This window comes from Penicillium manginii, assembly GCF_028828005.1.
Source record: "Penicillium manginii strain IBT 31320 chromosome Unknown utg000001l:1.0-3466041.0:1.0-3467806.0, whole genome shotgun sequence".
NCBI lineage: Eukaryota > Fungi > Ascomycota > Eurotiomycetes > Eurotiales > Aspergillaceae > Penicillium > Penicillium manginii.
In genome coordinates, this window is record NW_026643102.1 from 1,677,384 (window position 1) to 1,704,915 (window position 27,532).

At 51.5% G+C, this 27,532-nt stretch overlaps 9 protein-coding genes across 9 annotated transcripts; 6 read left to right on the plus strand and 3 right to left on the minus strand.

Annotated features, from left to right (window-relative positions):
• Positions 1 to 165: 165 nt before the first annotated feature.
• N7533_000596 (uncharacterized protein) lies at positions 166 to 2,689 on the minus strand (the record flags this gene model as incomplete). Its single annotated transcript, XM_057097246.1, has 4 exons — positions 166 to 974; positions 1,036 to 1,315; positions 1,370 to 2,213; positions 2,307 to 2,689. 4 exons carry the CDS (start codon positions 2,687 to 2,689, stop codon positions 166 to 168), a joined length of 2,316 nt encoding a protein of 771 aa, XP_056965739.1.
• Positions 2,690 to 2,891: 202 nt separating this feature from the next.
• On the plus strand, positions 2,892 to 4,330 carry fen1 (multifunctional nuclease RAD27; the record flags this gene model as incomplete). Its single annotated transcript, XM_057097247.1, has 5 exons — positions 2,892 to 2,904; positions 2,960 to 3,045; positions 3,122 to 3,126; positions 3,186 to 3,747; positions 3,809 to 4,330. The coding sequence occupies 5 exons, from the start codon at positions 2,892 to 2,894 to the stop codon at positions 4,328 to 4,330; spliced, it is 1,188 nt and encodes a 395-aa protein (XP_056965740.1).
• Positions 4,331 to 6,931: 2,601 nt separating this feature from the next.
• On the plus strand, positions 6,932 to 8,256 carry N7533_000598 (histone H1/H5 family protein; the record flags this gene model as incomplete). Its single annotated transcript, XM_057097248.1, has 7 exons — positions 6,932 to 6,998; positions 7,094 to 7,119; positions 7,273 to 7,295; positions 7,425 to 7,555; positions 7,765 to 7,868; positions 7,923 to 8,087; positions 8,140 to 8,256. 7 exons carry the CDS (start codon positions 6,932 to 6,934, stop codon positions 8,254 to 8,256), a joined length of 633 nt encoding a protein of 210 aa, XP_056965741.1.
• A 2,137-nt stretch (positions 8,257 to 10,393) lies between these two features.
• On the plus strand, positions 10,394 to 13,099 carry N7533_000599 (1-phosphatidylinositol-4-phosphate 5-kinase; the record flags this gene model as incomplete). Its single annotated transcript, XM_057097249.1, has 1 exon — positions 10,394 to 13,099. The coding sequence occupies one exon, from the start codon at positions 10,394 to 10,396 to the stop codon at positions 13,097 to 13,099; it is 2,706 nt and encodes a 901-aa protein (XP_056965742.1).
• Positions 13,100 to 14,736: 1,637 nt separating this feature from the next.
• On the minus strand, positions 14,737 to 16,725 carry N7533_000600 (putative transcription initiation factor TFIID subunit 12; the record flags this gene model as incomplete). The annotated part of the gene is made up of 2 exons (XM_057097250.1): positions 14,737 to 14,991; positions 15,088 to 16,725. The coding sequence occupies 2 exons, from the start codon at positions 16,723 to 16,725 to the stop codon at positions 14,737 to 14,739; spliced, it is 1,893 nt and encodes a 630-aa protein (XP_056965743.1).
• Positions 16,726 to 17,678: 953 nt separating this feature from the next.
• N7533_000601 (uncharacterized protein) lies at positions 17,679 to 18,535 on the minus strand (the record flags this gene model as incomplete). Its single annotated transcript, XM_057097251.1, has 3 exons — positions 17,679 to 17,988; positions 18,049 to 18,411; positions 18,471 to 18,535. 3 exons carry the CDS (start codon positions 18,533 to 18,535, stop codon positions 17,679 to 17,681), a joined length of 738 nt encoding a protein of 245 aa, XP_056965744.1.
• A 519-nt stretch (positions 18,536 to 19,054) lies between these two features.
• On the plus strand, positions 19,055 to 21,133 carry N7533_000602 (proteasome regulatory particle lid subunit RPN3; the record flags this gene model as incomplete). The annotated part of the gene is made up of 4 exons (XM_057097252.1): positions 19,055 to 19,370; positions 19,394 to 19,543; positions 19,624 to 20,915; positions 20,990 to 21,133. 4 exons carry the CDS (start codon positions 19,055 to 19,057, stop codon positions 21,131 to 21,133), a joined length of 1,902 nt encoding a protein of 633 aa, XP_056965745.1.
• A 644-nt stretch (positions 21,134 to 21,777) lies between these two features.
• N7533_000603 (trans-hexaprenyltranstransferase) lies at positions 21,778 to 23,218 on the plus strand (the record flags this gene model as incomplete). Its single annotated transcript, XM_057097253.1, has 3 exons — positions 21,778 to 22,241; positions 22,309 to 22,975; positions 23,057 to 23,218. 3 exons carry the CDS (start codon positions 21,778 to 21,780, stop codon positions 23,216 to 23,218), a joined length of 1,293 nt encoding a protein of 430 aa, XP_056965746.1.
• A 900-nt stretch (positions 23,219 to 24,118) lies between these two features.
• N7533_000604 (SMP domain-containing protein) lies at positions 24,119 to 27,014 on the plus strand (the record flags this gene model as incomplete). Its single annotated transcript, XM_057097254.1, has 2 exons — positions 24,119 to 24,588; positions 24,674 to 27,014. 2 exons carry the CDS (start codon positions 24,119 to 24,121, stop codon positions 27,012 to 27,014), a joined length of 2,811 nt encoding a protein of 936 aa, XP_056965747.1.
• Between the last annotated feature and the right edge of the window lie 518 nt (positions 27,015 to 27,532).

Below are 27,532 nucleotides of genomic sequence, written 5' to 3' on the forward strand. Positions count from 1 at the left end.
TGGCTATGGCTTGTATCACTACTTCATTTAATGATGGAGTCTCGGTCATTTAAGTGGTATTATCTGTCTGCTTGCGACAACCAGTTGTCCGGCTTATATAGTAATTATTATGTACAAGGGACAAGGGTCCGGGAATATTCACATGTACAGACAGGCAAGGGGTCCTCATGCAGGCATCTGGCTTTGCAGGAAATCGAATACCCCGGTGGGGAAGTAATCCTCGTCGAATCCCCATAAGTCTGCCATCATAGGATCCATTGAGCCCTCTGAAAGTCCTGGTTCAGGTTTGCCGATTGTCGTCGGCTCGAACCCGTTGCTGCGTTCAGCAGACAATGGCGCCACTCCCAACAGCGGTGGCGGGTGGTTTAGAATAGTGTCTCGTTCTCCTAAGATCTGGGCTCCAGGAATTATGACCGGTTTGAAAAGAGATGACGTTTCTTGTGGATTGTGCCCCATTGAGGGTTGGGCGCCATTTCGCTTCTCCCATTCTTCCAGGCCCGTGAGCATCTTGCGCAGACCGCGAGCAATGTGGTGACTGAGATGGCGCTCGCTTGCTCTTTGGCTGCAGGACACCATCAATTCGACGATTCGTCCTACCAAAATTCGCACATATCCAATATCGACCAGCAACCCTGCCGATGCAATTGAGTTGTTTTGTTGGTTCGCTCCGCTCGAGCACGCCTTCGCAGCAATCTTCAGTAGGAATACCGCCGCGAAGGTGATCATACTATGGAGATATAGAGGCACGCCGACTAGCGCTCTCTGAATGTCTCGTTCATCCAGCACGACCTGTAGAGTGGCAATGGCCGACTCAATCGCGATATTAGCCCGCTTTCGTCGTTCGGGCGACATAGTTCGTGAAGAAGTCGAGGAGTGATATGTGCGTAGCGCAACCGAATATAGCTGTAGTCGAGAAAAATTATAGTGCATGTACACTGCTTTGTAGGGGTATGCGCCAACGTGACGGCTCCCAGCTTTAAAAAAACGGTTGAGTTAGCAACCGGAAGCTAGGTATGAAGCAAAAAATTGACTTACCAAGCCGAGGAAGCCATGCCGATTTCCAATGGCCCAGATCCGTGTCGTACTGGTCGATCATGGGGAAGTCGCTCTCGGCGACCTCAAGATCGACATCCGGTCCGAATGCGAAATATATGCGAGTAAGAATTATAAACAAGTCTACCTGACTGTGCAATCGTAGGTCACCTTGAGTGATGGATGGGGTCTGTGTGAAAGTATTATGCTGGGTGATCGATGCATCTTCGTGGATGATGGGTGGTCGACCATATGCGATAGAGAAGTGATGTTCAAGGGTCTTCTGGTTGTTAGTCTCTCGCGGTCATTTGGAGAGGCGCGGGGTTTGAAATCATACATATAGGAGGTACCACAGCCTAGCCTGTTCCTTGTGCTCCGGTGAGCCTTGTACGGCCTTTCGGTAGAACTGATGCAAGTTGCGCTCGGTGGCGATGCGGACCGCATACCCGGAAAGCTTCCAGCTCACATCAGCAAGCCAGAAAGCACCGATACACAAAGCCCGCACATCATCCAAACTGTGATGGTCTCCAAGCATGGATTCGGATGCTAATTTCGCAAACTCCGTATAACAGGTATCAAACGTGCGCTCCTTGGTCGGCATATGCAGCGCCGTCACAGCGAGAATCGCTGCGGACATCAAGGACGAAGACCGTCTCACAGATGCCAAATCTTTGTGTGGGAGAAGTGCACCATCCCAAAGATAGCGATTCAGAACTTGGTCGAAGTGGTAGAACAGCTCCTCTGCTTCTTGCAGTTCCACCACGCCACGTGAAATGAAATCGGTCACCAGCGCCTGATCTGGCGGATATCGCTGTGTCGGAGAGGAGCTCTCGCGATTTTCACTCAGCTGCGTAACTTCGTACAAACTGCCCATTGGCGCAGTCACTAATGAAGTAGCTGCGGTCTCTTCGCGGTCGATCGAGTATTGCGACTGCGGTTGGGGAAATGTATAGGTAGATGAGCTGGAACCCGTAGTTCCAGGGATAGGTGTATCCGCCGAGGCAGCCTTGTGGTTTCCATATGCGTATCCCACATCGTCTACCGATACGGTGGACTCTTTCCGACTTCGTTTCTTCGACGGCGTCTCGATCGATCCTCCGCCCGCTTGGTAATATGATAATTCTGGAAGTTGCGCCTTCCTAAGCAGGTCGGTCATTGCGAGCTCGATCATGGTTTTCCACCTATATCAAGCAAAAAAAAAACTTCATTAATAATTGCAGCTAAGAGATTTAAAAAAAGCAAGTAATAGGAGCTCCGATAATAGATCAACTCACTCCGCTTCATCCTCTAGTAATGTTTGGAGGCTCTTGTTGACAACACACTCCAGCCCCATACGTCGACATCTCGAGCAGCTCGACTCACCTGCCTTCATGTCACATCGGACCTTGTGTCGCTTACATTCCGTGCACGCACGTATCCTCCGTGAGATCTTCGGGACATGTTGCGACTGCCGCGAGTGATCCTCGGGAGTGAAACTGCCTCGCGGAGAGGCCGACGAGGCCTCGCCATTGCCCTCAAAATGAATGCGATTCCGCTTCATACTTGAGAGATCAGACTCATGCTCCGCAAAATAAAAACAAGAGCAGACTCCGGGGGAGAGAAAGGCGGGGTTGCGACGCCGTCCGGTAATCAACCGATATCGCAGCCTGAGGCACATTTTCGGGCCTGGACCGGCCCCGGTCGCCGGTCACGTGGGTGTCGGTAGCTTGTCACGTGCAATTTCCCGTTTGGGTTTAATGGCGGGTTCCTCATGATGCGCGCATTGGCGCGTCGCGTTGGTCTACCGCGGTGAAAGGTGATTTTGACATCTTTACCCAACCAAGTTTACCCTCCCGCTTGAAGGATCCAAAGTCGCCAATATGGGTATCAAAAGTGAGTTTGCAGCTTCAAATGGTTTCTCGGACCTACTAACCTAGTCCACGACAAGACCTATACCAGGTGATCTCAGAGAACGCCCCCGATGCGATCAAGACGGGCGAGATCAAAAATCATTTCGGCCGCAAGGTCGCCATTGTATGCTCACACCTGACAATCTCTCTGCTTTGCTTTTGATATAATGAAATGGCTAACAATCTCCTTTCCATGACAGGATGCGTACGTCCAATATCCGTCGTACAAGGAATCTACGAGTGTATCCAACTAACCAAACACAGATCAATGAGTATCTACAGTTTCCTGATTGCAGTGCGCTCAGAGGGTCAGCAATTAATGAGCGAGTCCGGCGAAACAACCTCTCACCTGATGGGCCTGTTCTACCGTACTCTCCGAATGGTCGACAATGGCATCAAGCCTCTTTATGTCTTTGACGGAGCCCCGCCAAAGCTGAAGTCCGGCGAGCTGGCCAAGCGTGGTGCACGCAAGGCGGAGGCCACCGAAGCCCACGAGGAAGCCAAGGAAACCGGTACCGCTGAAGATATCGAGAAATTTTCGCGACGAACAGTCCGAGTTACTCGCGAACATAATGCCGAATGCAAGAAGCTCCTGGGGCTAATGGGCATTCCTTACATCACTGCTCCCACCGAGGCTGAGGCACAATGTGCGGTTCTGGCGCGCGCTGGAAAGGTTTACGCCGCTGCGTCGGAGGATATGGATACGCTGTGCTTCGAGTCGCCTATTCTTTTGCGCCATTTGACGTTCAGTGAGCAGCGGAAGGAACCCATTCAAGAGATTCATCTTGCCCGGGCCATGGAGGGCCTCAATATGGATCGTGATCAGGTGAGGCAGTTCCCTTTATCACCATTCCGCCTTCTCAATACTGACATCTTTTACTACCCAGTTCATCGATCTCTGCATCCTTCTCGGATGCGATTACCTTGAGCCCATCCCCAAGGTCGGACCCAGTACAGCTCTCGCCCTGATCAAGGAACACAAGTCCATCGAGAAGGTGCTTGAGTACATGCAGAACGACCCGAAGAAGAAATACGTCGTCCCCGAGAGCTGGCCGTACCAAGATGCGCGGGAACTCTTTGCCAATCCCGACGTCCATGACGCGGATCACCCAGAGTGCGATTTCAAATGGGACGCGCCGAACGTGGACGGATTGATCGAGTACCTAGTCGGCGACAAGGGATTCAACGAAGACCGCGTGCGCAACGGCGCCGCCCGTCTCACCAAAAACCTGAAGAGTGCCCAACAGTCCCGACTTGAGGGATTCTTCAAGCCGGTCGCCCGCACAGACGACGAGAAGGCCAGCTTGAAGCGCAAGAATGACGACAAGATCGCTCAGCAAAAGAAGCGCAAGAAGGATGAGGCCAAGGCTAAGAAAGACTCCAAGGCGAAGCCTCGTGCGGCTGGCTAGTCTACATATGTACCAGCGATACTCCCTCCCCCCTGTTAATCCAGTTAGCCAATGGGTGCGCTGGCAAGTCTTCTCTTTTTTTCTTTCACTTTCTCAAAATCAGGCGTTGGCGTGGACAGGCTTTTTATCCCCCGTTGTATCTTTTTTATACTCTGTTTGCTTTGATTTCTAATTGCATTTTCGGGTCACGATTTAGGGGTGGGGGGGCTACTTTCTTCCCTACCTGGCCTTCAAGCCCATGAGATGGAGTCTAGCATATCATACCAACGAAAGCGAAATGATGATATTTCAATAACCGATCGGTCCAGTAATACTATTTTTGCTACTCGGAAGTACTGTAGAGCCGCATGGGGTGCAGGATCAGAGAATATCAGATGGAAGGGGTGGTTTCTATGGACCACCATTTCCGTGATCCTTGTCAATATGACATCGGAAAACGCTCAAATAAAATCACATTGAATTAGCATATGTATGTTCAACATTTATGAACACTCGATAGCGAAGTCCAGGCCGTTTTTGTGGTGGTTTTCGAAGTGCCTAATGACGATGCTCTTGTTTAGATCGTCCGGAATAAGCGAGGTGGATCGTGATCTGCCAATGGACAAGAAGCGAGTGATCTTGGTCGCGGCCGACGTAAGACGGGCTCAAGTAACTCTATTTCATTCTCATCGTAGCCATTGCTAAATTTATTTCGGTTTTTTAGCTGGAAATCTGCGATGTGGGTTGAGATCAACACTTTGGGGAGGTAGGTCTCAGCTTGTCCGCTGCAAGGTTGATGCGAATGCAGCCGGGGCCGGGCTGGGCAGTCAACCAACCCCTTGACTTCACAATACAGGAAATACATTTCTAGGTGATTCTGTTTGCGGATTAGAGTAGCCTAATAGTGTAGCTATATTTTTCTTTTCTTGAGTAGGTGGTACCTTCTGAATCGACTCGGAGATTTAAATAAAGACTGGTTATCCGGGAGGAAGTCAGTGCTCCGTGAACCCGCGATAACTACTGATCGATCAGCCAACGTTTAGAAACGGGGGCCTTGTGGAGAGCGTATCATCCAGTAGTCGCTTGATTAACGTGGATCACTTGGTTCTGCTTGTTTTATTGGTCTTTGTGATCAATCACGGCCGTTTTGCCCTCTCTGAAGTAACCCTGAAGGGTATTTTAAATTCCACGATATATATCCCCACTTCTTACCAGGATAGTAGACCAGCAAGACTCTACCACACACCCCCATACATCTACCACCCATCCCATAATGGTACCTAGACTCAGCCGAGTCTACTACTAAGTACTACTAGTCACAACCAAGATAAAATAGAAATCTAAATGACAAACGAAATAGCTATATTTTGATATATTGTAACAAATACCATCGACCAAATAACTTGAGGTCTGCAACACTCCCATGATTTCAGCGCGGGTTGGTCGACGATCTCGCGGAGTAGTTAGGGCTCGAGTACAAGCGCGAGACCACTGGCAAGCGCTTTCACTACAACCCAAGTCAACGACATCATCAAGTACCCGGCGTGGACCGTGGACCGAGCCGATGGCAAAAAAATCGGGCGGGGAAAAAAGGCCTCGTGATAGACAGGGTTGAGTTACTTTACTACCTTACTGGATCTGCAGGTCCTGATGGAAGCACGCAAGGAGATCCCCTCTCCCGAAGATCGCATGCTGCAACTGCGCATCCCGAAGTAGTTTATATGACTACTAATATATCGTCCATCGTGGTTGGAGGTGAAAATAGAACTCAGGGGGGTCTATGTATATCAATATGACATTCCCCTTAGGCTAGAGCTAGTTACGGAGTACTCTAGTACGCAACGGCCCTGGGAGATCCGCTCGGAATATTCAGAAGATCTGGATTCCTCCCCCAGCCACATCCGAGAACAGAAGATGGAAAAAAGAACCAATCGTACTGTGTGGGCGATCACTTAAGACTTGTGGAATGTGTCCATGCCTTGTTAGTCTCCTAGAGAGAAAAACCCCCAAAAAGAGATGGCGCATGGTAACCTTGTAGACGAAGAGATGAAATGCGCGATTTCTGATAAAGAGGAATCGTAGACGCGTGGACGAGTCATTAGCTCTAGGAAAATTGATTAAATGCTTCCCAGTCTAGATTCGAGGTAGATGCGCACAAGGAACGTGTGTCTCTCTCTCCTCTCGTTCTGCCCAATCCGGGGAATGCTCGCGGCCAACCATTCCTGACGATTCGTTGGACGCGAAACACAGAAGATCAAGTCCAGCAAAACAGAACATAGTAAAAAGGAGAAGAAAGAGAGAGAGGATAAAAATAAAATGAAAATAGAGTCAAATTTGAAAAGCATACAAAGTACGAAATTATGAGAATATAGTAGAGTGAGTAGAAACAAAAGGAGGAAGACCCATGCGAATTTCCGGCAGAGAAGACTGGGTTGATCTGTGGTCAACAGCGGCCGCCTATAAATCACGGATGCCCCGCGGCCCTTCCCCCTTCCGCTGTTGCTTCTTTTTTTCTCTACTTTCTCCCTTCCCCCACACCTCTTTTCGATCTGAGCTTTGTACTATCCTAGTACTTGTTGATAACATCTTCTCTTCTTTTCCATCAAATCAACTTATCTCACCATGCCTCCCAAGAAAGCAACCGGCGCGACCAAGAAGGCCACTCCCGCCGCTCACGCCTCCTACCGTGGTATGTTTTTACTGATCCTGAACGACCACCCCATCGCGTAAACGCGATAAGGGCATCGTTCGCGTCGCGAACGTCTGCTGATTCCATCAATATAGATATGATCAAGGATGCTATCGTCAACGTGAGTAGATCACCGCTGGCGCCCGACGTGTTGTGATTCGGGTCGCGCGCCCGACCGTGACACGCCCGGCCGTTTGCTCTGAACAGCCACCACCACTATGTGGATGAGGGTTGTTTATTATTTTATTTTACTGACTGGTTCTTCCGCATCTAGCTGAAAGAGCGCAATGGTAGCAGGTATGTTGGGCGCATTTTCACCTCGTCGTCGCGTTCGCGTTCGTGGGATTCTTTCCCCCTCCCATGAACCGCCCGCGTCGGCCTTTCCTCCCATTTCACGTACACTAACTTGTTTTCTTCCCATTTTAGTCGCCAGGCTATCAAGAAGTACGTCTCTTCGAACAACAAGATCAACGTCGCTTCCCAAGCCACTTTCGATGCTCAGTTCAACAAGGCCATCAAGGCCGGTGTTGAGAAGGGCGACTTCACTCAGCCCAAGGGTATGTTTCACTATTCTTTCTCTCTTTTCTTCTCTTTTTTTTCTTTCCTTTTTTTTCCTTTTTGCGCCTTCTTTTCCAGTCGCTTAGTACAGCATTCGGAACCGCGTGTACATTACTATGTGCATGCAAATGCGTTGAGGATCTGTGGTTGGAGCGATATCGTTGTCGCCTATCTTTCGAAATCAAGTGACTAACATGTCGCGTCACAGGTCCCTCTGGCCCTCTGAAGCTTGCGAAGAAGGAGCCTGCTGCGAAGCCCGCTGCTAAGGCTGCTGCTAAGCCCGGCCCTAAGCCCAAGACGGCTGCCGTCAAGGTAAGCTTTGTTCAAAGCGATGCTCGTCGGCGCCTCACTAACATTCTCCAACAGAAGACTACCACCAAGGCTACCACCACCAAGAAGGTCGTTGCCCCCAAGAAGACTGCCGCTAAGCCCGGGCCCAAGCCCGCTGCTGTCAAGAAGACCACCACTGCCAAGAAGACCGCCGGCCGCCCCAAGGCCAACTCTGGCAAGGCTCGCAAGACTCCCACTGCCGTAAGTTGATCATCGATCGTGCCACCCTGAACCACCGAACTAACATCTACAGGCCCCTGCCATCGTTGAACAGCCCAAGGTCATTGGCAAGACCAAGTCTGGACGCGTCACCAAGACAACTGCTCCTCCAGCCAAAGCTGTGAAGAAGCGGGCTACTCCCAAGAAATAGGAGGCTACATAAACCTCCCTTTTCTTTTGTAGCATGATGTCGTTCCTCCCGGATCTCCCCCTTTCCTCCCATTTTAACGTGCGCTATCTCTCTCTCCCCCTCTCTCCCCCTCTTCCGGGAGGTTCGGTCATCTTAAATGCGTCTTTCTTCCGCTGTAATTTCTTTTCTTCCTCACCTGGCTGATCTGCTGGGCTCTGATGGTTCTCCTTTTGTTGAATGTTTCTTTTTCTGGGATATCTTCGTCATGATGGCTCTTGTTTTTGCGTGTTTTTTATCTCTCCTTTTCCCTTTTCTCCAAACGTGGGAGGGAAGAATGGCGTCCTGCGGTGGGTTTTCAACGGGGAAATTGTCTGGCTTATTCCTTGTTTCTCTTTTCCAATATTTTTTTTCTCTTGTCTCTCGATTTGGGGGTCTTTTGAGAGGAGATCAGTCGAATGAATTCTCTTCAAACCGATTCGGTTTAACTTTTGCTGTGCTTGTAAATTTTTCGCTATCCCAGACCCTACTCAGACCTAAGCATCAGCAATCCATGGATGGGATGGATATCTGTTGACGCTGAGGATAAGTGGGGTTGCATAACGCGTCATGATGTAAAGGGAAGTTGTGCGGCTGATCATGCCCTACCTCTCTTCCCGTGATCCCCGTTGTCAGTGGGCAACCGAAACGAGTTAGAGAGGGGGGGTGTCGAGTCGTAAATAGAAAGATCCATATCGTCAATTATCTGAAAAGTTACGAATTTAGGTTCCGGGCTCCCAAGGTACGATTCGGGTTGCTGACTCGGAATACTGTACAGTATGTAGATTAGGCTCTCTTCTGGTTGGCTCTTAATCGTATAATTTGCCACCGGCTTAGCCAAAACGGGCCTGCGAATGGTCCGTGGCTAGGCCCAGATACTACATAATTCGAACATATGGAAGAGATATTGTTGGATTTATTCTATTCCGTGAAGAATTGTTTATTTTACGGTACTTGCTTCGCATATGATACCGCCCTTAGCCACGCGATCGTGAGCCGGCCACCAGATCGTGTATGATCTCATCGGTGGAGCGGGTTATTTTGGGAACGGAGACGGCCTCAGGGGATGAAATGAGGCGTCGAAGTGGTTAATTTGTACGGAGTGCCTATACATATAGGGGACTCTAGGGCCGGTCATTACGGAGTGGATGATTAGTTAATAGAAGATAAGGGTGAGTGAGATTCTTAATAAATCACCGACTCGGATCGTTTGGGTCAGGGACATCCGGATGGCCAATACATTACCCCGGTACCTCCGTACTCCGTATTGTATGGGGTATTTCGTACTGATAGGGTATTTATGCAGTCTGCTGTATCTTCTGTGGCCCTTGGTTACATGGTATGTGCATGTGTGGTGGTCGAATCTTGGAAAGAGGGTATCCTCTCGAGTGGCTGTGCGACGTCACGTTGTTCTCCTTGCATAATTGTGCTGGTCCTCGGCCTTGGGCATACTGTACATACCACCCCGCAGATGGGAAAATTTCGATTCTTGGGGGTCTTTGGGCTTTTTTTTCCGAGTTGACTAGATATGTAGGTAGTAGAAAGGAAGAAAGAAAAAAAGGTCAAAAGTATTCTGTAAGAGTAGGGATGTGGCTACGAGCTGAGGAGTGGAGTAAACGGAGTAGCCTACGGGTTGTTGTGGCAGTCAGAGTACTCTCCCGTACTAGTAATGCCAATTACGACACGCAAGTTCTTTTCCCCCGACATCCTCTCCTTCGACCCTCAACCTTCTCCCCACTCCCTCCCCCCCAATCTACACCCCTTTTACGACCTCTCTTTGATTCATAATTCAATAAATACTTGCAAACAATTTCGACTCCTTCGCACTCTCCTCCCCCCCCATCGGCAACTCTTATCAGCGTGAAGTCCGAACATGCTCTCTCGTTGAACCGTTATCATCCTCGCCCTGGCTGGCCGCATCCACCCTGGCTTGAGACCTCTCGCTATTTCCGACCGCTAGTTGCCAAAATCTGTCTACTCCCCTCGTTTTTCTCCGCTGGAACACGGTCCGGTTCGCAACTCTCCTGAACCCCCCGCCAACAAAGGCCATTGCCGTCACTTCGGGTTGCCGGCCCACGCAGAGTTCACGTCACCCCGTTTCCCTGGGAATCGAAAAGCAACCATGCCATCCTTCTCCTCTGACGCTTACCCATCGGCTACTGCGACGACAACAACCACCACTACCACGGCGACTCACACCCGAGCCTTCGACTCGCCTCACCGAAAGTCACACGACAAAAGCTCTGTCGGAAACACCTTCCTGTGGACCAACTGGCCCAACGGCGACGCCAATCACGACTCCCAGCAGAATGACCGCCAATTGCTCAGCGATCTGAAGAACGGTAGCGCATACTCCCTGAATGGCCCCCGATCGAGCGTCAGTTCCTACACGCGCGAACCGCCACTCTCCAAAGACGGCAGCATGCACTCCATCGGAAATGGCTCCGCCAGAGACCCTCGGGACCCCCGAGATATCGGCGGCCGGCCGTCAGCTATGTTGGACCGGAAACCCTCGGACGGTGCTCCTGGCGCCGGCTCAATACCGGCATCCATTTCAAACCAACAGATGAATGGCTTGACCGCTTTTAACATCCGCCCCGTCCAGGGGAAGCCGATGGTCAATGGCGACTATCCTCGTGCCTCCGCAGAGGAACGCTCGATCTCAGAGCGAGCGGCTAGTCCATCCAACTCTTCTCTACAGGTTCCCCATTCTGAAGATGCGGGTCGCATCTCTCCAGACCCCGATCGATTAGCCCCGAAGCCTGGCCAACACCGATACTCATCCCCTCCCGCCCCCTCCGTACACGATGCCAGCTCCATTCAGGAGTCTCAACCTCCCAGCGTTCGACAACGACACTCCTTGCAGGTTCCACGAGTCCCCAGTGTCCGGCGAAATAGCCGCGATATTGGTGGTGAAGATACTGCATATAGCAGTGGTCGATTGTCGCCCACCAGCGCTAACCCACGCCGTACCTCCTTCAGCCTCATGCGACGCGGAACAAAGACAACCCAGTCTGATATCAACCTTGACGAGGCCCAAACGGACGAGGAAGCTGCGCGCTGGGCAGAGGCCATCAAGCAGAAACGAGCGAGACGGCGACGCGATGATGAGGATGATGAACGTGTCATCGTAGGGACCAAGGTTGATCAGAATCATGTGAATTATGTCACGGCATACAACATGCTGACCGGAATCCGCTTCACGGTCTCGCGCATCAATGCGAAGATGGACCGGGAATTGACACCGGCGGACTTCGATGCCAAACATAAATTCTCTTTCGATATGTTCGTAACCCCCTTACACCGGAACATTTTGATAATTTCTAACCTTCCTCTGAACAGCACCGGAAACGAATTGATCCCCTCGGCAAAGTATGACTTCAAGTTCAAAGATTACGCCCCTTGGGTGTTCCGCCATCTCCGCTCAAAATTCCGCCTTGATCCCGCCGATTACCTGATGTCCCTTACCAGCAAGTATATTTTGTCGGAATTGGGCTCTCCAGGCAAGAGTGGTAGCTTCTTCTACTTCTCGCGCGACTACAAATACATCATCAAAACCATCCATCACGCCGAACACAAGCTGCTTCGCAAGATTCTGCCCGAGTACTACCGACACGTGGAGAAGAACCCCAACACCCTCATTTCGCAGTTCTATGGATTGCACCGCGTGAAGATGGCCTATGGTCGCAAGATCCACTTCGTTGTGATGAACAATCTATTCCCCCCTCACCGAGATATCCACCAGACGTTCGATCTGAAGGGCTCAACAATCGGCCGAGACTTGCAAGAGTCGGATCTTGAAAGGAACCCGCGAGCAACCATGAAGGATCTGAACTGGGTTCGACGCAACCGAATCTTGCAATGCGGGCCTGAAAAGCGAGGCTTCTTTGTGGAGCAACTCAAACGAGATGTCGAGCTTCTCAAAAGGCTCAAGATAATGGATTACTCTCTGCTGGTCGGAATACATGACGCCGAACGCGGCAACGAGGAAAAGTTAAGAGACAAGACTCTGCAGGTGTTCCAGCCCGGGGGCGAGGAAGCCGATACGAACCAAAACGTGCTGATGCGGACCCCGTCCAAACTTGAAAACGAACGCAAGGCTCGAGAACTTCGCATGTTGATCAAGCGCGAGCGACCCGTGCCTCTGGACAAGGCAGCTGCCAAAATGCCAGAGGAGATTTTGGACGAGCGGAAGTTCCATATTTTCTACGCGGATGATGGAGGATTCCGCGCAACCCACGAGGACGGTTCCCCCGGGGAAGAAATCTACTACCTTGGAATCATCGATTGTTTGACACATTACGGAACGGTCAAGAAAATCGAGAATTTTTTCAAGGGCCTTTCAAACGACCGCACACAAATCTCGCCCATTCCCCCAGAGGGTTATGGTGATCGTTTCATCAGCTTTGTCAAGGGAATTACCATGTCCAAAGAAGAAGCGCAACGCCGACGGGAGTCCCGTGCATCTCAGGGTACGCGACAGTCGGGCGAAAGGAGGACTTCTCGAGCTTCGTCTGTCGAACGACAGATGCATGCGGCTGAGAAGGAGGCGGCCAAGGATGTCTCAATCACGCATCCTCGAACGCTAGCCACCGTCTGGGATCCTGCAGATGCAGCCAGTCCAGGCCCAACCTCGACTCTTCCGATTGTGGACGAAGCGGGCGAGGCCAGCAGCGTTGGTGGTCATAGCCAGCATAGCCGGAATGGAGCACCGGTCGCCGACAAGGACCTTCCTCCAGTTCCTCGTGATGATCGTCCAGTGCCACCTGGAAAAGGCAAGGGAGTTGACCGAGAAGACCAATTTCTCTCTAGCAGCCCACGCAGGTAAAACAAAACTTGTCTGCCTTTCCCGAGCTGCATGAGCTCATCTCTTATCTTGTTTTTTATTTTCCTTTTTCTTTGTATTCAGCGAGATATCCCCACCCAACCTCCTTCCCCTCACGCTTTGCTTGATAGACCGCATGTATCCTCCGTTTTTATCACCCTGCATTAGTCGTCCAGACACTGCGTTGCTTTCCTCCTGCAAATATCGTCGCAAGATGTTCACGAGTGACGTGTGTATTTTTCTTCATTTGAGCGCCCCGTCTTCATCAGCATCTCCGCCATCCACCGATTACAGACGGCATTGGATCGAAAACGTTCCTGCTGTCTCGGGCAGGATGAGATGCCATGTTACAACGCCTGGGAAACAAATCCCACAACCACCCGACTTTCTCTCATTGGTACACTATCCTCTCTTAAGAGGACTGACTACTCACCCAAGCCATCATACGAACCTGGCACAATGCCAACACCGGGTCCCGAAGACCCATAATTTCCTTCTTGTCTCAATTTTCTCTTATTGTCTTTTTCTTACATCATTTGTCCTGTCCTAGCCTCAGCTACAGCCTTTCTCTACTATCTGCATCATTGTCACTCCCACACCCACTCATTCGGCCTGAATATCTGCCCTGCATCCCATTCACAATTATACCAAGGAGACCCAAAAAGAAACTCTTAAAATGCGAATAACCACAGGCTCTAGCCACCAAACCCACACTCTTGGAACTCACCCAAATCAAGCACTTTTAATTTCCCCGTCCAATCTTTCCTGTTTTTCCAGTCTTTACTTCTTCCGCCCTTTCTCTCTACTTTATCCTTTGTTCTGTCCGTTTTCGACTTTTGACTTTCTGCCTGTTTCCAAAACAATCCCCCCACTTGAGGTAACCTTAGCGCTGAAATTCGTCTTGCGCCCATTCTTCCATACCCTGTACCAATCACAATACCACTTGTTCCTGTTCTTGTTTCACCCAGTTGCTTTTACCTTGCAGTCGAGCAGAGTAGTCTTCTACTGCTCGATCCGATCCGACGCAAGCTTTACTTTGCTTTGTGGATTCGTCGAGTCCTCTTCCATCCGTGCCGAATTTAGAATATACATAGATCAACAGCGAGAGTTGGTTCATTATGGTTTCTCTGTGTTTCAGTTCAAGTTCCTTTGTATATACGACTGTAGACATGAAGCGTAAGCGTAGGCATGTCTGCCATCATTGATGTGGAGGGGAGTGGAGCCGGATGTCATGTTCCTAGTCGATGATATCTTGCCAGCGCTACACTACATCTACATCTACACCTACTAAAGTCCTCGAGATATATGAACAGGGGAGTTGAATTCATTACGGACGCGTCCGCTCCCAAAAGAAAAAAAGCCATACATCCAGTTACCAAGTTCATTCCAATGGTTCCAGATATGAACGCCACACACCCCCTATATAACCAACCGAGGGGATCGCAAAAGCAAAAAAACGGTGGGACAGGGAGATCAAATAGCAAAGTATTGGGCCAAGAAAAGGCATTACAGCAAGACCCCAAGAGAAAAGAGCTAAAAGAAACGTCTTTATTTCCTTGACGAAAAATAAAGCAGTAAGCGCGACGCAAAGCGAGGCCAGAAATGAAATCTTAGCTAGCTTTGCCCGGGTCGAGAGTCATTTACTCCGTTCGGCCCTGAGTTACCTTTGCAGCTTGGACGGCGGACATCTTCTGGAGCCAGCCGGTTGTAGGCTGGGGTTTCTTGACGGTGCGAAGGTCGTCGGTTGCGAAGCCGGAGATGCGCATGTTGTAGTTGCGTTCTAGGACGAGTTGGATGTCGCGGATCTCTAGGGAAGAGGAGGGGCGGAGTTTGGCGAGGCGGCAGGCTTGGCTGATTACGTCGTCGACGAAGTCGTCTGCCATTTGGAGGATGAACTGTTGGCGTGTGAGTCAGTGGGGTGGTTTTGTTTGTCTCACTTGACGTTTACTTTGGGGGGGTTGGATTGAGAGTGTCATGGGGCTGGAACGAACCTCTTCAGCGTCGGGAGTTAGCATTTCTCCATCTCCTCCTCCGGTTACTTGGCGGACGAGGATGTCAAGCATTTTCTTGCTGAGGACGTGCTGGCCTTCGCCTTCGAGGACGTAACCTGGGTGTTTCTGGATGGCGGGTTGTCCCATCATACCCATTGCGCCGTGGCTGGGTCCGCCGGAGAGGGAGGGTCGTGGGGTGGACATTGAGACGGGCTCTGGGGTTGAAACGTTTAGGTTCTTGGGGATGACCATGTTGATGTTGCGAGCGCTTGCTTCGGCGGAACGGTTGGCGAGATAACCGGGTGGGTGAGCTTGTTGCTGGTTAGCAGCCTGGTTCATAGGCTGTTGCTGTTGTTGTTGTTGTTGTGCTTGCTGCTGGTGGCCTTGGTGCGCGGTGTAGTTGTTCGCAGACTGTTGCATAGCCGTAGCCTGGGTCAGTGGGCGAGGTGGAACCTGGTTGGGGCCTTGCTGGGAGTTTGGAGGAGTTGAACCATCAGCGTTGGGAGTTTGACTGAAGGTTATTTGCGCGCCTGGAGTTCCCTGTTGGGAAGGAGGTTGAGGACGCTGGATAGGTGGTGGTGCGTTGGAAGGAGCAGGCGTGCCACCTGCAGAAGGCGGCGCTTGCCCTGGTTGGGATGTCGAGGGAGACATGGCCTGTCCAGCTTGATTACGTGCAGCGTTGACGGCCGAGTTGATAGTGTGAGGTGCTGGGGTTGGCGCCTGCCCCGGCATCGAACTGGCTGTGTTTTGGGTTTGTTGATTGGGAACTGCCTGCTGAGGTGGTTGCTGGGTTGGCTGCGGGGCTGCTACAGGAGCAGCTTTGTTCTGCTGTGCCACTGGAGCTCCCTGGTTTTGGGCCTGGGCGAGCATCGGCTGGGTTTGCTGCTGTGATTGCATCTTAAAGCTCTCCTGCTGCTCTTTGAACTTGTTCAGGAAGTCACTACCCTCGCGAAACAGTTTCTCTGCAGCTAGCTGACGATTCTTAAATTCCTGCACCTCCTCTTGTGTCATATTACCAGCAGCTTGGCGCTGAGAAAACGACTGACGCAGGTCTGCAATACGAGCCCGTCCGACTTCCTGCTTCTGGAGCGCAATTCCGTATCGCAACCGGGCCTCGGGAATCCACGTCTGGACCTGCTCGTTGGTGACATTTGGTGGGAGATAAAAATTCAACGAGCTAACCTTGGCCTGGATTTGTGGCAGAAGCTGGCCAAGGTTCTGGGGGTTGTTCGATTGAGTGCGCTGGACGGGCTGGCCCTGCTGGCCCTGCTGGCCTTGCTGAGGCTGGCCCTGGGGAACCTGTCCCATCGGTTGGGTTGGCTGGGGCTGGGATTGTTGCTGAATTGCCTGCTGGCGAGTCTGCTGGAACATCCGCATCCCCTTCATCAAATTTTGTGATAGCTGCGACAGCTTCGAATGTGCTGTCTGGTATTCGTGACTTTGCGCGTCGCGGCTGTTGAGTACATCCCAGAGGGTGCGCACCAACTGAGTATGCTGCGCCTTCTGTTGATCATTGAGATGCGGAAGCTTTTGTACCTGGTCGGTTCGTATGAGGTTGGAGTGCTGCTGCTGCTGTTGTTGCTGTTGCTGCTGCGGCGGCACCATGGGCTGACCGGCCTGGCCTTGGGACCCATCCATGTTGGCGGTGATGAGGCTGAGGCTAGCGGGGGTATCGGGAAAAGGGGTACGGAATCGGATTTGCGGCGATTTTCAGGGCGATTAGAAGGATATAAAGCTTGTTGCCGCCTTTAGTCCCGTCTCGCACGCGACAAAGGATGAACTGCGGCTAGTCGGCGTGGTTGAGGTTGCGCTCGGCGATGAATGCCAAGACCGCCTTTGCGGCTACGTGCTTATGCCATCGTTCTCCGTACTCCATACCTGGGTTTGATATGGGTCTGCAGCTGATATAACCTAGGTATCAACTTAGGCTGGAAAATAATTTGCACCTTTCAATATTATCTGTCGGCTTATCTAGGCAGAGCAATTCCGACATTTTCATGCAGACTCCAGGGCTAGGTATTACCCAGGTGTACTAGTACTACTCAAATTGGGCGTAAAGTACCTAGGTATGTTGCTCCAAGTGGTGTTGATATATTGCTATTTAGAAGACTTGCTCTACAGCAAAGCACAAAGTAGAAAAGAAAATTGAACTCATTGCATAGGGGATATAAAAACATAAATCGATATCTCTAGATATCACTTGGGCATCGTCACATATCATAATTGGAGTGGCTGTCCAGTCACTGTCCTCGTAGCAAAAAAGAAAAATCGACAGCCGTCGGATGACGACGCCTCCGGAGTGAATTGATTCCTCCAACCTCCCTCTAAGAAAGGACTTAATTCGAGTCAATCGCCTTAGACCACTCGTTGAAGCTGCCTTTGTACAATGACGCACTTCTTCCTGATGTTTTGATACGCAGTGACTCCTGCGTCTGTGGCACGTCTTATATGTGCGCGGTGGGAGTTTTCCTCTCTTCACCTGCCACTGTCCTGGCTTCAAGTTTCTCAGAAATACCTTCGCACTCTCCCACTTTAACGAAGTCCGACCTAGGGAACGACGGCCTGGGTTCTCACGTCGGGAACCCTTCTATTTAGCCCATGAGACCACCGAGATCTCGATCCATGCCGGTGACGCGAGCCTCCAAAGCGCGTTTTTTTCGCTCCAGTTCTGCAATCTCGGCCATCTCTCGTTTGATATCCTCGTCGGTAACCTCTGGGCTACCTGGTTGCGAGACGGGAGGGGGTGAGAAATTATCATCGTCATCTTCGTAGGAATGGCGCATCTGCTCAAGCTCAGCCGTGTTGGTGGCGACACGATCCTCAAGCCGGGTGACGGAATCGGCAATCACTTCATGGCGATAGCGCAAGTTGGTAATCTTTTCCTGGGCACCTGCAACGGGACTATATAATTTGTCAGAAGAAGAAGACAAAAAAGGAGCAAAAGCGGGAGTAGAGACGTACTAGACATTGCACAGTATCTCCGCGCCGCGAAGTAATACTTCAACATTTACCTCTCCACGTCCACGAGAGGATGTGCCAGCCGATCGCTTGATCTCATCCATCATATCAGCTCCTAGAACTCGAGCAACGGCAGACTGGTTGCGATTGTTCCGCGCGGAGTAGATCCGGCTCGCCATGGATTCATTTTCGGACTCCGTGGAAAATGTGGTTCCACGTCGAGTGGCGCGCCGTTGCGACTTTTGAGCTTTGGCGGCCGGGTCGACCTGGAATAATGCTCGCTCATGCGCCTCAGTATCGCGAATCAAGGAGGTAATGTCATGGGAACCGAGCAACGCGTTGGTGAAGATGCGGGGTGGAGGGAAACTGGAAGATACACATTAACATAAATGGTCGGGGGAGTAAAACAGAAGCAATCGACTCACGGTAAATCGGAAATTGCACTTGAGGAGAGTGAGATCTGCTCTAGGTGGGAGTCAAGGAGACCCATGGCGGAGATTGTAGAGTGAAGTGTGTAGAACCCAAGTAAATCCGGGTTCAGAGCTGTTTACGGAGAAGTAGAAGTAGAAGCTCCTGCCTCAGGCCAGATTGAGAAAGTGCCTGCCCAACAAACCCAAAGACTTATCGCTGTTTGTCTGTTCAGTGCTGCTCTCTTACCACTCTCATCTCTTCTTTTTTTTCCCAATTCCTTTTCCCACTTCGTCTCCCTTCTTGACTCCCCGGCGTCACGCGGCCCCAACCAACTTTCCCAGTAAGCTCCCCGTGACTAAGCAACGCCTTCTGGCGTCTTGCGTCCGTCCTCGTCTCTTGACATCACATCCCCCCATCCACTTCATCTATCTGTCTCGCAACCCCATTTTCTCATCATCTCTTTGGATCTAAGCAGTCTTGCGACCCGGGATTGGCCATTCTGCTTTTCACTTCTGATTCTGTGCCCCCCGGATTCTACTCTTCCCCCTGCTTCCTCTAGCTTCTGTGCTGCTTAGCTGAGCTCGACAGCTTCACAAAGATGCCCGAGAGGCGCTCCCTGCGATCAAACAACAAGTCGGACACCTCTTCATCTGCTAATGGTGAAAAGGCTCGTTCCAACTCCCAAAGTTCCAGTGCCAAAGACAAGGCCGCGCCTACGACTCGCGCCGCCGCCAGCAAGGCCAAAGCGGCCCCTGCAAAGAAAGGCGCCAAGGGCGCATCAGACGCCGCCATGGGAGATGATGATAAGTCGAATGCCAACGGATCCAAGTCAACCGAGAATGGTGTGAATGGTTCCGAGGATGTTGAGATGGAGGAGGATACGGCAGGTGCGCCTACATCCTCAATCAACTCCAGTAAGAACCGAAATGGTGACGAGAAGATGACTGTTGTAGTGCCCCGGCCAAGGGATCGAAATCCGCCGACAAGAAAGGTCAAGAGAAGGATGGGGATGTGACAATGGAAGGTGCCGAGGATGATGATGCTGAAGCCGAGCCGGAGATCGATCCGACAACCAAGGCCATTCAAGGTTCGTTTGGGCTTTCCATTGCCCCGGGACTCCAAAAAGATCAATGATTAACGAGGCCCACCTCTTTGCTTTCTTTCCAGATATCAAGACCAACTTCACCCTCCTCGAGCGAGCCGTCGCCCACTTCGATCCCCGATTTACCCTCCGTGTCCTGCGATCGATATCCTCCATGCGGAAACACATCACCCCCGAGGTCCTGGCCGAAGTGATTGTGGAAACATACTCTTCCTCCAACTCGACAGCTTCATTTTTGCTGAATGCTCTCGACCAGCCCAACGCCTTTGACAATGCTAGCTCGGAGATGGAGGTGGATTCGGAGAAGAACAAGGCGGCCCCGAAGGAGGTTCTGGCCGAGGTAGACGCATATCTTTCCATCTTGGTCCAGATTTACCTCTTTGATCAGCGCCAGATCCAGAAGGGTGCTAAGTTTTCGACTGATCTGATTGAGCGTCTTCGCGCTCTGAACCGCCGTACGCTAGACTCTCTTGCGGCTCGCGTGTATTTCTATTATTCTCTGTTCTACGAGCAAATCGCTCCGCTTCCCCCATCTCCATCAGCGGCCGTTACTGCCATTCGTCAGCCGCTCCTGGCTGCCCTTCGAACCGCCGTTCTGCGAAAGGACGTCGATACCCAGGCCACTGTCATGACACTGCTGCTCCGCAACTATCTGTCGACCTCGCACATCACCCAGGCAGATCTTCTGATCTCTCACAACAAGTTCCCCGCCGCTGCCTCGAATAACCAGATCGCCCGGTACCTCTTCTACCTTGGTCGTATCCGTGCTATTCAGCTCCAGTATACCGAGGCACACAGCCACTTGATCGGAGCTACTCGAAAGTCCCCTACCAGCCACAGTGCCCGCGGGTTCTATCAGTCCTCGCACAAGCTGCTTGTGGTGGTTGAGCTCCTAATGGGTGACATCCCAGACCGTTCAATTTTCCGCCAACCAGCTCTGGAAAAATCCATGCACCCTTACCTTCTGCTTGCCCAGGCAGTGAGTGTCGGTGACCTGGATGGGTTCTTGAACATTGTCAACACACACAGCGCGGCATTCCGAAAGGATGGCACGTACACTCTGATTCTTCGTCTGCGACAGAATGTGATTAAGACTGGTATTCGCATGATGTCGTTGTCGTACTCTCGCATCTCTTTGCGGGACATCTGCCTGCGTCTGGGCTTGGACAGCGAGGAGTCAGCTGAGTACATTGTGGCCAAGGCTATTCGGGATGGTGTCATTGAGGCCACCCTGGACCACGAGCACGGTTTCATGAAGAGTAAGGAAGTTGGTGATATCTACGCCACACGGGAGCCCGGCGAGGCATTCCACGAGCGTATTCGTGCCTGTTTGGCTCTTCATGACGAGAGTGTCAAGGTATGTGTTTTCTCTCTTTGGTATCGGATGATAATGGACTGGACTGGTGCTAATTTCGTCTTTACAATCTATAGGCTATGCGATTCCCGATGAACCAGCACCGACTGGAGCTGAAGAGTGCCCAGGAGGCCCGGGAGCGGGAGCGTGAGCTTGCCAAGGAGATCCAGGAGGGAGACATGGATGACGAGGATGCTGGTGGTGATTTCGATGCCATCTAAGAGTGGTGGTGTCCGCTTAATGGATACATCCTTCTTTTTCTTCCTTCCTCTCCCCACCCTGGCCCTATACGTCGGGTCCTTAACGTCGTAGCGGCCTTGCTCAACCCATGTGGTAATTGTGTGAAATTTCGCTTTTTATTTTATATTTCCTTTGTTGGATATGTACGAAGGGGGGTGAGTGCAGGACTGAATCGACCGGCGCAATTTCCATGTCTCTTTTAACCTGAACCCATTTACCTCTGCATTGGAACTATGCCTTCGGCCCTGCTCTACTAGAATCAAGTACAAGTAGCCTGCTACAGAATACGACCTAGGCTTGAGAATGTAAAAAGAAACTTTATCGGAAATCTTTCTGCATTCTCATCTGATTACACTACATTTTCATCCGTAATTAATTTGATTATGATTGGCTGTAGAGCATCCCAACAGTTCAAGTTTCCTTCATGCGGTCCGTGTCGGCGTTGCGGCTGCTCACGCGTGGTCCGTGCCGACCCGAGAGCTTTCGAAATCTTCCCGGATTGTTTCCTGTGGTCCCCCCCATACTCTTCCCCAAACACCTGAACTTCTCAACCCCGTCTCAATTCAAACTTCATGGTATAGGTTCGCCCATAAATCTATCGCCGCCTTGAAGCCTTGCATTGAAGATGCGAGCTCGAACCGTGTCGGCCGCCGGGCTGATCGTCACGCGCACGACTTCAACCCCGACGACCGTGTGCTCACAATGCCTCCGCGATGACCTCCTCCTGTCTCCATTCCCCATCCAATCCCGCAAATATCACCCAACAAGACGGCGGGATGCATCGCCATTCGGCGCCGCCGTGTCAGCCGCCCAGACCATTTTCAAGGGCCTGCCCAAGGCGCCTGCGGGCATCTCGGTCGACCCTCTGCGAATTGTCGGCAAAGAGTTGAAATTTATGAGCAAAAACATTCGCCAATTGCTGGGCTCGGGCCACCCGGCCCTGGACAAGGTCGCTAAATATTATACCCACAGCGAAGGCAAGCATATGCGGCCATTGCTGGTTCTCCTCATGTCCCAGGCGACAGCAATGGACCCTCGCAAACTCCCGGCTGACCAGGCCAATCCCAACCCCGTCGATAACCCCCCTCAGTCAATCCTCTATACTCGAAGACTCCAACCCAGACCTCAACCCGCTCGTATCACGATCCATCGAGAGCCACCAGTACAACATTGCCGGTGACGATAATATTCTCCCCTCGCAGCGCCGACTGGCTGAGATCACAGAACTCATTCACACCGCTTCCCTCCTCCATGACGATGTCATCGATAACGCCGTCACCCGCCGCGCCAACAGCTCCGCCAACACGGCCTTTGGAAACAAGATGGCCGTTCTGGCAGGCGACTTCCTCCTCGGCCGTGCATCTGTGGCCCTGGCTCGACTGCGCGACCCGGAGGTCACTGAGTTGATGGCGACGGTCATTGCCAACCTGGTCGAAGGCGAGTTCATGCAGCTGAAGAACACGGCCCAAGACGAGTCCAGACCCGTCTACACCGACGAAACCCTCAACTACTACCTCCAGAAGACCTACCTAAAGACCGCCAGTCTGATCAGCAAGTCTTGCCGCTCTTCAGCCGTGTTGGGTCGGTGCGCCCCCGAGGTTGTCGAGGCTGCCTACGCCTACGGCCGCAATCTGGGACTCGCGTTCCAGCTGGTGGATGATATGCTGGATTACACTGTCACCGAGGCGGAGATGGGCAAGCCTGTTGGTGCTGATCTGGAGCTTGGTCTGGCAACCGCTCCCCTCCTCTTTGCATGGAAGAGCAACCCCGAGCTGGGTCCTCTGGTTGGACGCAAGTTCCGCGAGGAGGGTGACGTGCAGAAGGTGAGAACCCCTTTACCCCATCCTCCCGAGATATATATACATATTTCTCTATCTATTGTTCCGGACTAACCGTTTTTACAGGCGCGTGAGCTTGTCTACCAAAGCAACGGCGTGGAGCAGACTCGCCTCCTGGCCCAGGAGTATGCCGACAAGGCCATTGCTGCCATTAGCGATTTCCCTGATGGAGAGGCCAAGTCCGGTCTGATTGATATGTGCGCGAAGACTATGAACCGGCGTAAGTAGAGCATTTTGAGAGAAGTTTGTACCATTAGAACTATATACGCACTAGACGGATCCGTTGTGCTTCCCCTTACTATTTTTTTCTTTCTTTGGTCTGGTTGTATGTACAGTATATATTTTATTAGATGCGAATGTTCGGATTGAATTGATCAGGACATGGTGTTATTTCAAAATTTCAGGTCACATAGATGCAATGCCCAAGTGTGGTAACTCCTAGTAGTGGATCTTTCAGCTCCTTCGCACTCAGTGTATTTGATACAAACACCTGAGACTCTCGGGTACCTCGGTACATCGTGGTGGGCCTATGATGTTGGACATGATAGACACGTTTTGCAGTCAGACTTTGTGAAACATCGAGGGGGACCCCTCATGGGGGTCTATCAAGTAGGACCTCTAGTATAGATTATTTGTCTTTGAGAGAAAAGGGGACTTTCTTGCCCTAACTTCACAGGGCTGACTGTTCCTGACAGCTGGTCGGATCCTGCGGGGTTCCCAGTACAGCCAGTTCAAAGGGTTCGTTATGTGAATACTGTATTTACGTATTACAGACTTTGTTGAATGGAGTCACATACTAATTCGCGGGAGTATATATTATAGTGATGTAATATAGCATGTAAAAACAATACCAAACGAGGCCCACATCAGCTCGGAGGGACCACCTTCACCATCCGCCGCGCGTGAGAGTGGAAGCTGCAACTCCCCTGCTCAGTTCGACTCTGCTCAGCTCTGCAACACATCCCCAGTCGCTTTACACATTCTTTTTTTGCTTTGCTTGTTTCTCTCCCAGAGCCGGTCTCTCGTTACCTCGTTCGAGCTAAACCCCCCCCGCTACCTCCGGACGTGAGCTGGTCAAATTATGGAGCTATCGACCCTCCCGCTCCCGCTTTGATCGACTGGTTCCCGATGGGCTCACTCGCCAGCTTTCTCGTCATCTACGTGCTTGGGGGTCTGACCTTCGTCCCACTCATCCTCTTCTCAATATTTGTATACATCTACCTAACTCTCCCGACCGCCCCGACTGCCTGCACTCCATACGCCCGTGATGAGGTCCAACGACCCGACGATGACGAGTATAGCCTGAAATCCGGTACGGGGACCGATCAACTGGCGGAGAAATTCCATCGCACGCACGAATCCGATGTCGCTGCTGGATACTTTGCCGTATGCCGTGAATATGTGCCCGGTGGTGTCAATGGGAAGCCCCCAGAGAGGACGACCCCCGCCGGCGAGGTCGTTGCGACGGAGAGTCCCAGCGTCTATCAGGCGATGTACCGGAGCTTGTTTGATCGAAAGCAGACGCCCAGTATCGAGCCCGCGAAGACGAATGGGAAGAATGCGAAACGGGCGCGGAATGTCTTTTACATTGTCCTCCGGTATGCTTTGCATTCAGCACTTGCTTTCTTATAGTGCACGCTAGTGATGAACCGTTTGCTGACAAAAAAAATGTCAATCCCATAGACATGGCCACCTGATGCTCTACGACGATGTTAACCAGGTAGAAGTTCGCTATGTCATCTCTCTTGCTCACCACGATGTGACTATTCATGGGGGCGAAGGAGATATCCCCGAAGGTGAACTGTGGCTCAAAAGGAACGCCATTTGTTTGTCGCGGCGACTGGATTCGCTGGCAGATCTCGGTGGACCTACGCCCCCGTTCTACATGTTCTCTGAAAACTTGTCGGAGAAGGAAGACTTTTATTTCGCTATGCTTCACAATCAATCGAAGATGTGGAAGTCGAAGGATAGACCTCCGAAACAACAAGACTTTGACGTGAAGCACATTGTCTCTTTGGTGCAACGACTCCACTCTTCTGAAGAGCAGCTTCAAACGCGTTGGATCAATGCATTCTTTGGGCGCCTTTTTCTCGCCTTGTATCGCACGCCCGAGATGGAGCAATTCATTCGAAACAAGATCACTAAGAAAATCTCGCGCGTCAACAAACCGAACTTCATTAGCAAAATTGGGTTGCAGAGAATCGATATGGGTGAAGGCGCCCCGTTCATAACTAATCCCCGATTGAAAGATCTGACTGTCGACGGCAACTGCTGTGTGGAGATGGATGTCCAATACACGGGAAATTTCCGGGTTGAGATATCAGCCACGGTACGCATTGATCTCGGACAGCGTTTCAAAGCAAGAGAAGTCGATATCGTATTGGCAGTCGTGCTGAAGAAACTCGAGGGCCATTTGCTGGTCCGCTTCAAGCCCCCTCCCAGTAATCGATTCTGGATGTCTTTTGAAACCATGCCGAGGATCATGATGGATATCGAGCCTATTGTTAGTTCGAAGCAGATCACTTTCAGCCCTATTCTACGCACCATCGAAAGTAAGATCCGCGAGGTGGTGGCAGAGAGTATCGTGCTGCCATTCTGGGACGACGTGCCTTTCCACGAAACTGTTGGCCAGGCTTTCCGTGGTGGTATCTGGCAGCGAGACGAGCCTGAAGTGGACACTACTCAGGTGGAGATACCTGATGAGTCCGGTGCTCCTCCACCCACGAAAGATGCCCCGGAGCATTCAATCGATGTCCTGAAGTCCAAAGATGATCGAACAATGAGCATGCCTGTTCTTCCCAAGTCCCCCGATGCCGGCGTGAAGGCACGCAAAGGCCCGAAATCATTCGTCTTCCCTTCGCAGCCTGGAAGCCCGGCAGCGTCGTCGACAAGCTTCGATAGGGCAGATATCAAGCCATTTCACCGTTCAATGCGCTCACAAACATTCTCCCAGGCAGCAGACCCAGTTGTGACTGCAGATAATGCCAAAGTCAACAAAGTTGGCACCGGTCAGAAAGACAACGAGAAGAGTAGTGCAACGAGTGCAATGATCGAAATATCAAATCGCTCACCACCTGCTTCTCCACATCGCACCCCAAGCAACTCACCACCCACCGGAGGACTTATGTTGCCCCAGAGCGCAGTTCACAGCCGTGAGCCATCCATTGCAGAGTCTCTCGATGGCGCGAGCTTCACCAGCGATAATGTTATCACCAGCCCCTCTTCTGCTCGCCTCGACGCCAGCTCCTATTCCAGTACCCGGAGCTCGCGTGGAAGCTCCACCACTTCAATCAACACCTCGGTTGCTAGCGAGCAACCCCGTCGTCGAAGCACGATCGAGTCCTTAGCCCGCACCTTTAATTCAGTCTCGTCTTCCGACGACAAGGCCATTGGGAATCTCACCCTCGGATCAGCCACTGCGGCCGCAAAGAAATGGAGCTGGAGTGTATTTGGCAAAGGGGAGATGAACGAGGATCGGGAGGCGTCCCAGCCCCCGGCACGCCCACTCGATGAGCCCATTGGACGTGGCCATCCGCATCCTCCCCCGGGAGCACCTCTACCCCGGCCCGACAAGTATGCTCTGAAGAGAAACTCGGGAACACTGCCCAAGCGCAAGCCTGTCGGGGTGCCCAATCCAATTCAACGACCCATGGCCGCTGATACACCAAGCGTTCGACCTACATCTTTGCCTCGCAGGAAACCAATTCCATCAGCGATGCGTAGGAGCGGCGGCGGCGGCACCGACGAACTACTTGTAGTTGAAGCGCCCAATGACTCGACACCCAATAGTCCCGCCGACGCAGATTTAGATCTAGAGGAGAGTCTGGCAGAGCCCATACTCCTTGAGAATGACGTTTCTCCTGCAGATACTGATGTCGCCAGCGTGTCGCAGTCATGGGAAGATGAGGAAACCCCGGATTCCCAATCTCAACACTCTGTAGATCAGAGACCGACTTTGGAATCAGGCAACAGCGAGGGAATCCCGTCTCTCAAGTCGGTAGAAGTCCCGGCCGCATCACCCTGATTGATCCTGGTCTATTGTTGTTTATTGATTGGTTTTCTGGATCCGAGCCATCGGGCTGGCCCGATAAGAAGCGTGTGACCATAAGAATGGCGTTGAAGGTGCGCTTTTTTTTTCGTTTCATTTGGTTTCTATTCTCTTTTGCTATGGATTACATCTTAGCTTTGCGTTGTGGTAGCAAGATGGTTGTGTGTTATGGGGCTCTTCAAGTATGGCAATACCCGGTCCCTGTTGTATAAAGTTGGGATATTCTTGGGCTTTGGTCTGAATTAAATTAAGAACTCAGATCATCTTCATTTATACTATGTACTATATTGTAAGGTTAGTGTATACTTTTGTAAATACCTTGTACTAGTAGATATTACGTTGCCTTTGATCGTGGCGCAGTGGTAAACCTCACCGCACTCGTCAAGGGATGGACGGGCTTAGGCGTCGCCAAGACTGACAGGCGCCAGCTTTCCCCCCCCAACGTCATTGCACTCCACGTGCGACATCTCTCTTCCCTCGACTTCACCTTCATC